The sequence below is a fragment of the Lolium rigidum genome, chromosome 5 (genome assembly GCF_022539505.1).
Source record: "Lolium rigidum isolate FL_2022 chromosome 5, APGP_CSIRO_Lrig_0.1, whole genome shotgun sequence".
Classification (NCBI taxonomy): Eukaryota; Viridiplantae; Streptophyta; class Magnoliopsida; order Poales; family Poaceae; genus Lolium; species Lolium rigidum.
Window position 1 is genome coordinate 99,531,241 of NC_061512.1, and position 14,132 is coordinate 99,545,372.

General features: G+C 44.0%; 1 protein-coding gene and 5 non-coding genes across 6 annotated transcripts; all 6 read left to right on the forward strand.

The window, feature by feature from the left end:
- The first annotated feature begins 9,287 nt into the window (after positions 1 to 9,287).
- On the forward strand, positions 9,288 to 13,602 carry LOC124651135 (eukaryotic translation initiation factor 3 subunit I-like). The gene is made up of 7 exons (XM_047190272.1): positions 9,288 to 9,329; positions 10,747 to 10,866; positions 10,946 to 11,035; positions 11,709 to 11,795; positions 11,881 to 11,960; positions 13,225 to 13,319; positions 13,543 to 13,602. The coding sequence occupies exons 1-6, from the start codon at positions 9,318 to 9,320 to the stop codon at positions 13,298 to 13,300; spliced, it is 465 nt and encodes a 154-aa protein (XP_047046228.1). The 5' UTR covers positions 9,288 to 9,317; the 3' UTR covers positions 13,301 to 13,319; positions 13,543 to 13,602.
- Positions 12,058 to 12,139, forward strand: LOC124658509. Its single transcript, XR_006989241.1, has one exon. It is a non-coding gene; the product is annotated as a small nucleolar RNA U54 (small nucleolar RNA).
- Positions 12,321 to 12,400, forward strand: LOC124658507. Its single transcript, XR_006989239.1, has one exon. It is a non-coding gene; the product is annotated as a small nucleolar RNA U54 (small nucleolar RNA).
- On the forward strand, positions 12,552 to 12,631 carry LOC124658502. The gene has a single exon (XR_006989234.1). It is a non-coding gene; the product is annotated as a small nucleolar RNA U54 (small nucleolar RNA).
- Positions 12,787 to 12,867, forward strand: LOC124658504. Its single transcript, XR_006989236.1, has one exon. It is a non-coding gene; the product is annotated as a small nucleolar RNA U54 (small nucleolar RNA).
- On the forward strand, positions 12,976 to 13,056 carry LOC124658505. The gene has a single exon (XR_006989237.1). It is a non-coding gene; the product is annotated as a small nucleolar RNA U54 (small nucleolar RNA).
- Positions 13,603 to 14,132: the final 530 nt, after the last annotated feature.

Genomic DNA, 14,132 nt, shown 5'->3' on the forward strand with positions numbered 1-14,132 from the left:
GGACCAAAAGGCCAAGGTGTTATATCTTTACAAATGTAAACTAGATTATTGACTCTAGTGCAAGTGGGAGACTGTTGGAGATATGCCCAAGAGGCAATAATAAAGTGGTTATTATATATCTTTATGTTTATGATAAATGTTTACATACCATGCTATAATTGTATTAACCAAAACATTGATACATGTGTGTTATGTGAACAACAAGGAGTCCCTAGTGAGCCTCTTGTATAACTAGCTTGTTGATTAATAGATGATTATAGTTTCATGATCATGAACATTGGATGCTATTAATAACAAGGTTATGTCATTATATGAATGATGTAATGGACACACCCAATTAAGCGTAGCATATGATCACGTCATTAAGTTCTATTTGCTATAAGCTTTCAATACATAGTTACCTAGTCCTTCGACCATGAGATCATATAAATCACTTATACCGGAAGGGTACTTTGATTACATCAAACGCCACTGCGTAAATGGGTGGTTATAAAGGTGGGATTAAGTATTCGGAAAGTATGAGTTGAGGCATATGGATCAAGAGTGGGATTTGTCCATCCCGATGACGGATAGATATTCTCTGGGCCCTCTCGGTGGAATGTCGTCTAATTAGCTTGCAAGCATATGAATGGTTCATAAGAGACCACATACCACGGTACGAGTAAAGAGTACTTGTCAGGAGACGAGGTTGAACAAGGTATAGAGATACCGATGATCAAACCTCGGACAAGTAAAATATCGCGTGACAAAAGGAATTGGTATCGTATGTAAATGGTTCATTCGATCACTAAGTCATCGTTGAATGTGTGGGAGCCATTATGGATCTCCAGATCCCGCTATTGGTTATTGGTCGGAGAGAATTCTCAACCATGTCTGCATAGTTTGCGAACCGTAGGGTGACACACTTAAGGTTTGATGTCGTTTTAAGTAGATATGGAATATGGAATGGAGTTCGAAGTTTTGTTCGGAGTCTCGGATGGGATCCAGGACATCACGAGGAGGTCCGGAATGGTTCGGAGAATAAGATTCATATATAGGAAGTCATATTCCAAGTTTGGAAATGATCCGGTGCATTTATGGAAGGTTCTAGAAAAGTCCGGAAGAAATCACCATGGAAAGTGGAGTCCCGGAGGGACTCCACCTTGCATGGCCGGCCAACCCTAAGGGGGAGGAGTCCCAGGTGGCCGGCCAACCCCCCCAAGGAAGGGGTGGGAGTCCCACCTTGAGTAGGATTCTCCGCTTGGGTAGGTTTTGTCCCTTTGGTAGGTTTTGGTTTCGGGTCTTATTCGAAGACTTGGATACCAACACTTGGGGATTTCCACCTATATAATGAGGAGCAAGGGGAGGGGGCCGGCCACTTCAAGCCACAACCTTGGCCGCCCCCTTTGTGGCCGGCGCCCAAGCCTCCCTCTCCCCAAACCCTAGCCTCTCCTCCTCCACATAATACTCCCGCAGCGCATAGGCGAAGCCCTGCCGGAGTTCTCCACCACCACCGCCATCACGCCGTCGTGCTGCCGAGATTCCGAGGAGGATCTACTACTTCCGCTGCCCGCTGGAACGGGGAGGAGGACGTCGTCTTCATCAACACCGTACGTGTGACCGAGTACGGAGGTGCCCGATTGTGGCACCGTCAAGATCTTCTACGCGCTTTTGAAAGCGGCAAGTGATCATCTTCTGCAACAACGAGATATAATCTCGTAGGCTTTGGAAATCTTCAAGGGTGAGTCTCGTGGTCCCCTCGCTGCTACCGTCTTCTAGATTAGATCTTGGCTTGTTTTTCGTTCTTGGGGTAGGAAACTTTTTGTTTTCTATGCTACGAATCCCATCAATGATCTCTACTCATGCATCCAACCATCAATAACTAAAGTTTGCCAATTGTGTCCATCATATCTACCTAATTGCATTATTTCTATTCCAAGTAATTCATCATATTTTTATTTATCTTCCAAATTAAATTTTGACATGAGAAAATTAGTCACTAAAGCTCTCACGAATTTGATGGCACATTTACTTTCTTGCACTTAATAAATTTGATCATTGTGCCTATCTTATGAAGTTTATATGTTTAAAAATTGCGAGTTGGGAGTTAGTAGAACCATTCTTTCATGGGGAACACTTTCAACATTGCACTTATATTTAGTTGATGTCATGTTCTTTTGTATATGGATGCCTAGTGGTGCGAAAATAAATGGAAATTTATAAGCCCATGGAGTTTGTATATAAGTTAGAGAAACGCCGGGGCCTCTAATCTAAGCCATGCATCATTCATGGTGGAAATTTACAGCTAAGCCATAATGAGAATTCTATGAAGCATTTTCAATAAAAAGTTGTACACATAGTAAATAAAAAGATTGTTGAGATGCTCGTTGTCTGTTTGTCTTGTCATTTTGGCATGGGATTGATTCTACAAGAGTACCTCAATATCATCGGGCAAGAGGTACCCCGTTGGCGGTTCTCAATGATACATGTATACTTACGATGACAAGAACTTATTTGGGACCTAAGTTGAGTAGCATAAGGTTTAGGTACTCGCATTCAAGGGGCATGAGATTTTCAACTTGTGATTTGCAAGCATATAGCTCATTTTTTACTCACATTAACTTTAACCATTTAAGATGCTTATGATAGCGGCAACGAGAGCTCAAAGCTAATAAGTACCATACTTTTTTGGAAGGTTTATAAAACTTGTTTATCTTGCTTACTTTGCAAAGAGTCTCTCTTTTACTTATATGTTGAGTCTTCATCTTCTACTTTATGCACCGATTAAGAGAGCATAGTTGTCATTCTTAGTGCAATGTGCATAGTCCCGAATTATTATTGATTGATTCATGATTGTGCTATTGCCTGTTCTTAAATTACTTGTATCTAGTCAGCCTTTGAACTTTGAAGTTGTCCTAGCATTTATGTTTTAATTGGACGAAACAAAAGCCGAAGTTAACGTTTCACCGTAACAAAGACGGAGTCCAAAGCAGACGGAGGGGGGCGCCGAGGTGGCCAAACCACCCCTAGGTGCGGGCCCACCTCTGGCAGCGCCTAGGCATAGTGTGGGGCCACCAGGCCTCCACCGACCTCGCCCTTCCGCCTATATAAAGCTCATGACACAAAACCCTAAATATACAGGCCTCCATCCACGAGAAGTTTCGTAGCTCCGCCGCCATCGCAGACGAGATTCGGGGGACAGAAGTCTCTGTTCCGGCACCCTGCCGGGACGGAGAATTGCCCCGGAGCCATCTCCATCGACTCCACCGCCATCTCCATCACCGTTGCTGACTCCTATGATGAGGAGTGAGTAGTTCTCCCCGGGGCTGAGGACTCTACCGGTAGCTATGTGGTTTATCTCTCTCTCATGGTGTGATCTTTATGTGACCATGAGCTTTGTAATCTAGATGTCATTATGCTATTCAAGTGGATTTTACTTATGTGATCTCTGGAGGCTCCTTGTCCCACGTGTGTAAAGGTGGAGTGTGTGCATCGTGTGGGTCTCTTAGGCTATATTTCACAATATACTTGTTAACTGAATTATGATTTGAGTTGGATGTCTCTATAAAATTGTGGTGTGTTAGTACCTCCTATGAATGCTGAAAGTGACAGTGTAGGATGTTCATTAGTACTTGGGAATACATCTTTAAGGTTTGCTTTTGCACTCCTACGCGGTGAATTAGTGTTCGTTATCCAACCGGAGAGTAGTTCAGAGTAGCATAGTGAAGTGCTTATATTTATATTCCTTTATGATATCATTGTTGAGAGTGACCACTAGTGAAAGTATGATCCCTAGGCCTTGTTTCCAAACATCGAATCACCGTTTATTTACTGTTTTACTGCATGTTTACTTGCTGCCATATTTATTTCAGATTGTTATTACCACTCATATTCATCCATATCACTTGCATTTTACTATCTCTTCGCCGAACTAGTGCACCTATACATATGACAAGTGTATTGGGTGTGTTGGGGACACAAGAGACTTCTTGTATCGTAATTGCAGGGTTGCTTGAGAGGGATATATTTGACCTTTACCTCCCTGAGTTCGATAAACCTTGGGTGATCCATTTAAGGGAAACTTGCTGCTGTTCTACAAACCTCTGCACTTGTACACCCAACACTGTCTACAAGAATAGAATCGTGCGTAGACATCAGGTGCCACCAGCGAAAATTTGATAATGGGGCCGGTTAAGTCCCAACGGTGTACCCCATAAAAAATAATTTAAATTTGATAAAAAAACAAGCGATCTATAGATAGCTTAGCGTTTAATACAAAGTTTGGCTAACTAAAAAAATCCTAAATCTAATGGCAGCCACGACCGAGGCCTAGTTGCTGGTATATCGCCGCCATGAGTCCTCCTCTCGTCGTCGGGCTCCTGCTTCGGCAGCATGTAGTAGCTGCAACCCTGGCCGCCGTAGCCTCGTCCGCGCTGCCTGCTCGATGAGTCGGCGTCTCTGTTGTCATCTAGGTCGATGAACAAGCCGAGGCGGCGGTGCGCGCTTGGCCTCCTCGCAGCGGCGCTCGTCTGTTTCCTGGAACAAGGCCCGCTCGGCGATCCGCTTGCCAGGGAACTCCTCGGGGTCCTCCTCCACCTTCAGGTGGAGGGTCTCCAACTTGTACTTCGGCGGCGGCGTCCACTCACTCACCTCACGCTTTGGTTGCAAGTAGCCACGGGGAGGAGAAGGCGCGCGGCGGCCATGGTTGACGATGCCACCACCCGCACGACTGCGAGAGTGCTCGTCGGGCTCCTGCTCACCGGCGCAAGGAGGTGGGGAGACGTGTCGAGTAGGGCGAGTAGCGGGCAGGGGACGAGGAGGAGCACGAGTAAGAGGAGTGCGACGAAGATGATGCCTGCTGGCGGCACACGTCCCACCTTCCTCCCTAGCGACGTGCTAGTGGGCGCGGCTGGGGTAGAGGCATCGTGAGCGGCGGGGTTTACCCCTCCACGATGTGGTCGAGGACCTAGGCGAGGGCCCTCCCAGGTGCGCTCCACCACCGCCGCTGCCCCTCGAAGTTGTAGTTCTCTGACGGCAGGCCGTTGCCATCGTACACAGCGATCCTATCGTCGCGCTGCCGATTGAAGAAGGTCGTCTACCCGATGTTGTTGTCAGGGTCCCACCGTGGGTCTTTGCGAGCCTCCAGCGTGAGCGCCGACCAGAAGTGGTCATAGAAGTGGTCTAAATAGCGTCAACCATTACCGAGTTTCAGGAGAACATGGTTATGTATTCCAAACTTGCGTTGACCAAAGAAGTTGAGGGTTCTTTTATGATTTTGTTTTTAAATATTAAAAATAAAAACATCTTTCATAAAAGGATGTCGGACGTTTGTCTAAATTTGGATGTACTGTACACTAAGAATGTCTAGATACATCCAAATTTAAACAAGCTTTCAACATCCTTTTAAATACACAGAAGTAGTACTAGCCTGTCTAGCATGTCTAAAAATAGGTGTCTTAGTTTGTCTACATACAAACACACTTTAATTATAGATATATATATCCGCATCCAGAAAAAATTAGGGCACCTATTTTTAGACGAAGTGAGTAATAAAAATTATTTTTAAAAAAGAATTAATGTCTTTAATCGTACTCTAAAAAAAGCAAAAGAGGAAGCCCTTACCAGCCAGGCCCAAAGGCCCAACTAGCCACGCACGCAAGAAACACCCCCGTCCTTCAACCCTCCGCGGCGATTTTGATAAAAATAACCCTTTTGGTAAAGAAAATCACGAAATAACCCTCTAGCCAAACTATTTTACAACGTCGCCACACATCCAGGCCGCGCCAACGTGGCGCGGTCGACGCTGCATGTCGTGCACCAGCTGACGTGGCAGGGCGTGTGGCACCGTTCCCATGGGCGCCACACATCCACTTATGTGTGGCGCCCGAGCCGCCCCAGCTCGAGCATATTCTTCTTCTCTCTTCTTCTCTCTGGTCGCCCGGAACCGCCGCCGCCGGCCGCCTCTCCTCCGCCCCACCAAATCCTCCACGGATTCGATAGATCTGGCCGGACAAATCGATCCCCATCTATTCCTCAAGGTATTCCCCTTCGATTCATCCAAGATTTGCTCGAATTTAATTCGATTTAGACATGGAACCTAGATATGAAATTTTGGTTGTTGGAATCTATTGTAGTGTATGTGTTGAAATCCATAGCCTCATGTATTTGTTGGAACCCTAGATATGAAATTTTACATGTATGTGTTGAAACCCTAGGTATGTATGTGTTGAAATGCCTAATATTTCCATTCTATTGTCTTACATATGCCTAGTATGTGCTTAGGAATGACTCATATTTGTTAGGAAAACCCAAATTTAGAACATGTATGGTGATAGTACGGTAGTTCTTATTGTGTGTATTTGTGAAAAATTTAGGATGTTGTGGCTCCTAGATGATTACTATGACAGGAAACACCGGGCCTATCATATGGCGGACCTAGGGAAGGTACTAATTTTTTTTGTTAGCACCACTTATTTTATTCCATTGGATATGGCATAATATTATATGTATTTATGTGCTTGTAGGTTCTTGAGCCCTTGAACCTCCGTTACCACGGTAGAATGTGTGACATGCCGTATGACGAGCGGTACACGGAGCACATCGAGCCTACCGGTCTTCTCCCATTCATCTCGCTTGTAAGCCGGGGGCCGCTGAACATGAACGCCGCGGCAATCACCGCGCTTGTCGACCAATGGAGGCTGGAGACGCACACCTTCCACTTGAGGGCCGGCGAGATGACCCCTACTCTTCAGGATGTTTCCATGATCCTTGGTCTTCCTGTTCAGAGCGAGCCACTGTGTATGAACACAGCTTCCGATGGATGGCGCGAGCAGATAGAGGGGTTTATTGACATGGCCCCTCCGGAGCCACCAAAGAAGTCCGATAGAGCTCCCGCTAGAGCCACCAAAGAAGTCCGATAGACACTGTCAGGACGTACACCCGTTGACAGTCTTGGAGCACAAGTGGAGTTGGGGAACAGCGACACTTGCCTACTTGTACCGTCAGATAATGATTTACTATCTTTACTATTCTTGTATAGTATTATGCTAGACAAAGTACTAACAAAATATCGTATGTACGCAGTTGGACGATGCTTGCCGCAGGACTGGTACTATGGGCATTGGTGGATGCATGCTCCTACTTTCCGTATGGAGCTGAGAACGCTTACCAGTTGGGCGGCCCGTGGTTTACAATAAGAGGCCATGGCTTCATTCCGAGAACCTTAATCGGGAGCCCACTTGGGCTTACCAGTGGGACAATGTCTCGAAGATGACGAACGATCCAACTATCATGTACAAGAAGTACACTCCAGAGTTGGACACTCTTACCTCTTACCTCTGAGCATGTAACCTTTGTGAAGCCATCAATCTTTTGCTATCTCCTTTTCTCAAATTCCACTTCCATGTTGTAATGTTTGAAATCTTTCTATGTTGTAGGTGGATTGGGAGCCATATGGTAGAAGGGACCATTTTAGCACGGCGATGGGAGACCTCAACCCCAAGTGCTTGGAGGAGGCGGGTTTCTGGCGTATGCGGTGCCCACTCATATGCATGTGGGCGGTTGAATACCACATGGTGCATCGAGTGATGAGACAGTTTGAGTTGTTTCAGCAATGCCCACCTGGGCTGGCAAGACATGTACCGTGCGCTCCATAGGTAAACTTGTCGATTGATTTCGAGAAGCTTACTTTGTCCATTGTTCTATTCAATTCACTGTACGAACATGTTCTCCAATGTCTTGCAGGCTTGATAGGAAGCAACAGAGGAAGATCCAGAATCGACCTGACCGTCACAGGAATCATGTGACAACGTTCGAGCATTGTTTCGTCGTGGTATGGAATGGCGGACATGTCGAGGTTACGGAGTATGACGATATTGCTTTCAACAACTATCTCCGTTGGTTTCTGGATATCAGGCGTATCGAGTTAGTGAACCGTGCGTACAAGGAAGAAATGTTGTACGAGCCCATCATGTTCGACGAAGTTGCGCAGAGCCAGTACAACAGGCTTGTTCGAGGAGGGAGATCGACTTCTATTGCTTCCTCCCTGAACTTTGTGGTAATATACTCTCTCATTAGCTAGTTCATCATCCATATTGGCATGTGCTCGCTCAAATTGTCTACGATATGTTTGTCATAGAGGTCCGAGATAAAAAAAAGCATGTTGAGGAGTGCGAGATTGTTTAGGATAACAACCTTAAAGATGAAAATGCTAGCTCACCGCTGCGTAATTTGGCAAAGCTTGGGCTACGGTCAAACACCAAGTCAACCTCTTCCGGGTCCGGCTCTAGGTTTCCCTTCAAGAAAGTATCCTTGTCCACGTGATGAATATGAAAAATTCTTTCCATCCCTAGCATAATGTGAATAACACATACATACATGTGCTCAATAGTTAGCCATAGTCAAAATAAATCAACCTAGGGTTTCTACCCATACAACCTACTCCTAACATTTGTCCTACTTCAACAAACCCTAAGATTCCAAAAAAATTGACTTCACTTGCCAACTCAAGTTAGAGTTTCACATCTAGATCCAACCAAATCCATCAATTCATTGGATGAAAAAAAGGGGAACAAATGAGATTAACTTAAGAAACGGGTTGGGAACGAACTCCACAGATAGATCCAACGAAATCCACGAAGATTTGAGAGAGATTTGGGTGGGGGAGAGAGGCGGGGTGGCTGGTCGGAGGAGGAGGAAAAAGATTTGGGTGGGGAGTGAGGTGTGGTCGGACTGGGGGCTCGGGCCGCCACACATAAGTGGAGGGCGCCACACATTCAAAGTGTGGCGCCCATGAAAACGGTGCCACACGCCTTGCCACGTCAGCTGGTCAACGATGCGCAGCGTCGACCGCGCCACGTCGGCTTAGATGTGTGACGCTGTTCATATAAACGCCACACAGATATATGTGGCACCGCTCCTAAAGGCGCCACACGTGAAGGTTAGCGCAGGGAAATAGTTCGGGCAGAGGGTTAGCGCCAAGGGGTTATTTTTGTCAAAATCGCCACCCTCAGCGCCGCCGCCGGCCGCCACCGTCTCCTCTTCCCCAGCTCTCTTACCCGGACACCGCCGTCACCCCCGACCCGAGCTGGCCCCTCGCCCCGCACACCCAGCTGCACTTTCCCACCCAAAGCCCTTGCGCAGGCAGATTATGGGGATCCGTGGCCATGGCATCTCCTCATACCACACTGCTGACCCTTGCGCAGGGGCGCTGCTCGTGAACTGGAGGATGCCGGGGGAGATATCGGAGGCCATCACGGACATGAGAGCTGGGGCTGCACCTCGATGGAGGATATCTCGGCGGGGGGGGAGGGGATCGGAGGTGGAAGGGCCGCTGGTAGATGATGCCTCAGGTAATGATTCGTTTCCGGTGGAATGTGGGCGGAAACGGATTGAAGCTACTTGATTACAGCCTGACCAAACCAAACAGGTTTTATGGCATCACCGCATCAGGTTGCGTTGTAATCCAATACCTGTCTAAAAACCACGAAACAAACACGTCCCGAGAACGTACAAGGATTTTGCCTTCTTTTCGGAGCAACATATGTATTAGTACTAGTGAAGAGAACATCGCCTTATTTTTTTTGCTTTAAAAGCCCCTGCAACTGGGGTAGAATAATGAAAGTGTAAACGGATATGAATAAATAGAAGACTTTGGAGGATTGGGGTTGACATAGCACTGGAGGATTGGGATTGCATAGTATATGAATCAGTTAAAGGATCTAATAAATGAGAGAGGGGATACAGAATTTAATTCACGAGGGAGGAGCGGATAGCTAGGTTCAGACACAACCTATCAATTGCGAAAAACATGGTAGGTGCCTCCAGCAGCACTTGTTTGAACAGCCGCTGCATCTGCGCAATAACGACAGCTCCCTTCACACAAAGAAGGCAGATTGATGCGCCGATGAGGAGCAGCAAGATGGGCCATGTTACTGGTCCTTTGGAGATTAATGTAGGTTTAACTGAACTTCTGAAGAACCATGAAGATTTGCAGTCAGGAGTGTGCTACTAAACATTTTGCACGACCTTGAATGCTGCATCTGGAGGATGTGAACTTCAATAGCGTAAGAAGGGAAGGAGTTCCATGTGGAACTGGAATTGATTGCAAATTTTGGAGTGAATCATTTGTTAGTCCTTTCAATTGCCAAATAGATAGTGTAGACTGTGGAGAAAGAAATGGTGACAAAATTGGAAAGTGAAGAGATTGTGGAGGAGAAAAACAGGGAGGAGAGGGATCGGGAAGATGAACATGCAGTGGACGTGTAGGGCCAGGAAAGCTTGATTGGTCGATGAGCCAGTAGTCTGCAGTTGCTGGATGCGTAGGGCTGTTCAGTGGATGCAGTATCAAGATGTAATTGGAAAAGGAAAACAGTAGTGGGTTGGTTCATTGATTGGTCCGTAATGAAGCAACGGGCTGCATGCTGCCTGAATTAGTAGGCTGCATGGAGGCTTTGTCTAGCGTTAGAAAACTAAATGGCCCAAACGGAAAGAATACAGGAACTGGAAAGGAAACCATACTCGAACCGAACTGGAACGAAAAAAAGAAACGAAATAGAAATTTCTGGTGTGGCATGTTGCTCAGTTGGATGCCTTGCACATCGAGAGAATTACCCTTAGTGGGTTGCTCCTATTTAGTTATCATTATGGATGTAGCCATTTTACCTCTCTGTTCTGCATGCCAGTTGTTTAATTCAGTCAATATAGGCATGATCTTTTCTCAAATTTTTATGCCAATTAATTTACGTTCTATTTTCTCTTGGTCTTTAGACTGGAAAACTGCTGAAGGAGTCAGACAAGGAGGAGGGACATCAGAAAGCAATTAGTTCACTGTCAAAGTCCTCAGATTGGTCTCATTTCCTTACAGGCTCCTTGGATAAATCTGCTAAGGTGACGAATTGCTGTCCTAATAACATGTTCATACTTCATTCTTATTACATGGATTTTCTGACATCTGTTATGTGGCTAGCTATGGGATGCAAGGACACTAACCCTGATAAAGACATACGTCACAGAGCGACCGGTTAATGCTCTCGACATATCTCCAATCCTTGATCATGTATATCTGTCCTTTTTCTTTTCTATGCTGGTTCATTAGTTTGTGTGTGCATTCTCTATACAAGCATATGTTCTGTCTTGGATTATTGATCTCTTATAATCTAAAAACATATGTTTCTGTGCGCAATTATGAGGCTGGGAATGAATGGATTTATTCCGAAGTGTGCACCTGGCAATCAGTCCTTTGATTTATTCTTGAAGTTGGATAAGATTCTATGTCTGTATATGTTCTTGTCTTGCCCATCTACTTCCTCCAACCTTTGATTCTTGCTGTCATTTAACAAGGCAAAGTTTATCAAAGATTTTTTCTATATATGTTATTGCCCCAAAACTTTTTTCTTCTTAGACGCGCGAATGGTCATGCAGCTGGTATTGCAAAGATAGCTTCATGTCATGTACTGTGCATTTTTATTTGTCCATGGGTTAAGGCTGATTCTTTGTTACTTAGTGCCGTTGGTTCTCTCATATATGTAATAATATTGACACTAGTGAAAATATTTTTAACTGCTCAGGTTGTCAGCATCTGAGTTATATGTTGTTTTTAATGCTTATCCAATGCATGCATGATGCTGAACTAGGTGGCACAACTGCGACAGAATGCTGTACATTCTGTTTAGTCAACTCATTTGTATTTGACTGTTCTAACATTATTATATTATTTCTTGTGCTGTCAGGTGGTTATTGGAGGTGGTCAAGATGCTATGAATGTGACTATGACAGACCGCCGCGCGGGCAAATTTGAGGCTAAATTTTTCCACAAGGTGAACTATGCCTCTTAACTCTCCGTGGGGAGTTACTTTCTGTATGCTTATTATATTGTGACTGTAACATGTCTCTGTTATTCAGATTTTACAAGAAGAAATTGGTGGTGTTAAAGGACATTTTGGACCAATCAACGCATTGGCATTTAATCCTGATGGGCGGAGGTAAGTACTTATTCCAATATCCGTTTTGTCATGTTTACATTTGCCACTGCACTTTGAGTTCATGGTGTGCCTCTGTTTCTCATTTATTATGTTAATCTGCTCAATGATTAAGCTATGTAGATTCATGGCGATATACGCTATTCTGAGTCTTTAGGATGCCATCAAACGTTATAAGAGCAGATCCTGATATGTAATTAGTGTAACCCCATTTAATATTTCACATTTGCTTATCTTGTGGGTCAAGTCTTCATTTCTCTCACCTCCTGTTTATTTTGTTTGCTTGACATATTTAAATGCGCTTTCTTCCTACCTTTTGTCTTGTTGAATCGTTTTCTCTTCTGTTACAGTTTTCCAGTATGTACCTCAATGATTAGAGCCAATTAGATTGGCAATATATGCTATACTGACATTATTTTGATGAAAAGTTGAGTATGAGAGCTACATATGAAGTAATCCTCAATCACTGTTTTTTTGTTTTCCATCTTCAGTCTTAACCTATCCTCCCTATCTTGATGTTGTCTCCTTCTGGTCTCTTCTCTTTTCACCTACTATTTTGTTAAATCTTTTTCCCCATGTTTACTATTAGTATGTTGCTCAGTGATTAGAGCCAATTATATTGGCAATACACGCTATACTGACCATATTTTGATGAAAAAATGTATATGGGAGCTACATATGAAGTAATCCTCAATCACCATTTTATTATCTTCCGTCTTGAGTCTTAGCATATCCTCCCTATCTTGATGTTGCCTCCTTCATGTCCTGGTGTCTCTCTTTTCACATTTTATCTTGTTAAATCCTTTTTCCATGTTCATTATTAGTATGTTGCTCGGTGATTAGAGCCAATTACATTGGCAATATACGCTACACTAACTTTATTTTGATGAAAAGTTTGTATATGAGAGCTAGATGTTCCTCAGAATTTTGTTTTCAAAAATCTAACCTGCTATGGCTATCAATGGACATTCTGTTTTGATTGTACCTTTTGATTCTTCATGCTTCTGATGGTTTTGGCAGCTCAGTGAATTCAACCAAATACATTTTGGTTATATACACTATTCTGAATTTGTTGTTGTAAAAGAAATTTATGGGAGCTACCTATCTTGTTTGATTTTTATTTTTCTTTTCTGATGCATAATTTATTGATACCAAATGCTTGCGAGAATATGATTCTAAGCTACATCTTTGAACTTCCATTCTTTAATTCTCTTATCTTATGAGTTCCAACTTTAATACCTGTGTTCCTTCCATGCAATGTCTTTAGCTTTTCGAGCGGTGGTGAGGATGGTTATGTAAGGCTGCACCATTTTGACCCTGAGTACTTCAACATCAAGATGTAATCCTGTGAATTTGTCAGAGGTATGGCTCATGTTCCTAGATGTAATCCTGTGAATTGTGAATTTGTCAGAGGTATGGCTCATGTTCCTTTTTAGCTAAGCGTGAAGAACTGCAATTTGCTTATACATTTTTGTAAGTGTGGTTATTTTTGTTCCCTATGTTATTTTGTTCTCGCTGTATCATCATTTATATTGTTACCAAATCTCGCCTTTGCTTATACTGTCATTTACTAACCAATTTTCAGGCTGCAGTCGAGGGACTCTCTATCCCCTGGAGAGAACAATAGCAGTTTTCGGCTTTTCGGCTTATGAATGAACTTGACTTAGTTGGATGGTCTACTATGCGAGTATCTCATTTTGTAATGGAGATCTGCTGTTTTGTTGTGATTCCCATTCTGCTTAACATATTACATGGCTTAAATCGACAAAACATGCTTTGCGCAGCTTTGTTACCTATGTGTAAACCAAGGATATTTCCCAAAATTTCTTCTGTGCACCATTTTAATTTCATTGTCCCAAAGGCCGAAGAATGCCTCTTAATTTTCGTTGCTGTACTTTGAAGCAATGAAAAGGTTCATCATAGCCCTGAGCGTATAACTTCACCATCTACAGCATCCAAGACAGTAGGACTCTCCTAGTACGATTGCAGATTTGTAGTCTACCCTCCTTGATTGTTTTATGGGCACATAACCCTTTTTATTCCCTACTTCTGACTTTTGTTTTCAATACAAATGGTTGTGATCGTGCAGTAGGCAGTACAAAAGTAGCCTGGGATGAACCATATGATCCTGCTCCTTACATATTGACACACCCACAACCCCATGATGAAGGAGAA

Excerpts from the sequence above, each read along its gene's own strand:
- LOC124651135 (XM_047190272.1), top strand. Across the intron at positions 10,867-10,945 it reads CCTTGGATAAATCTGCTAAG|CTATGGGATGCAAGGACACT; the intron begins GTGACGAATTGC and ends TTATGTGGCTAG. Across the intron at positions 11,961-13,224 it reads TTTAATCCTGATGGGCGGAG|CTTTTCGAGCGGTGGTGAGG; the intron begins GTAAGTACTTAT and ends CAATGTCTTTAG.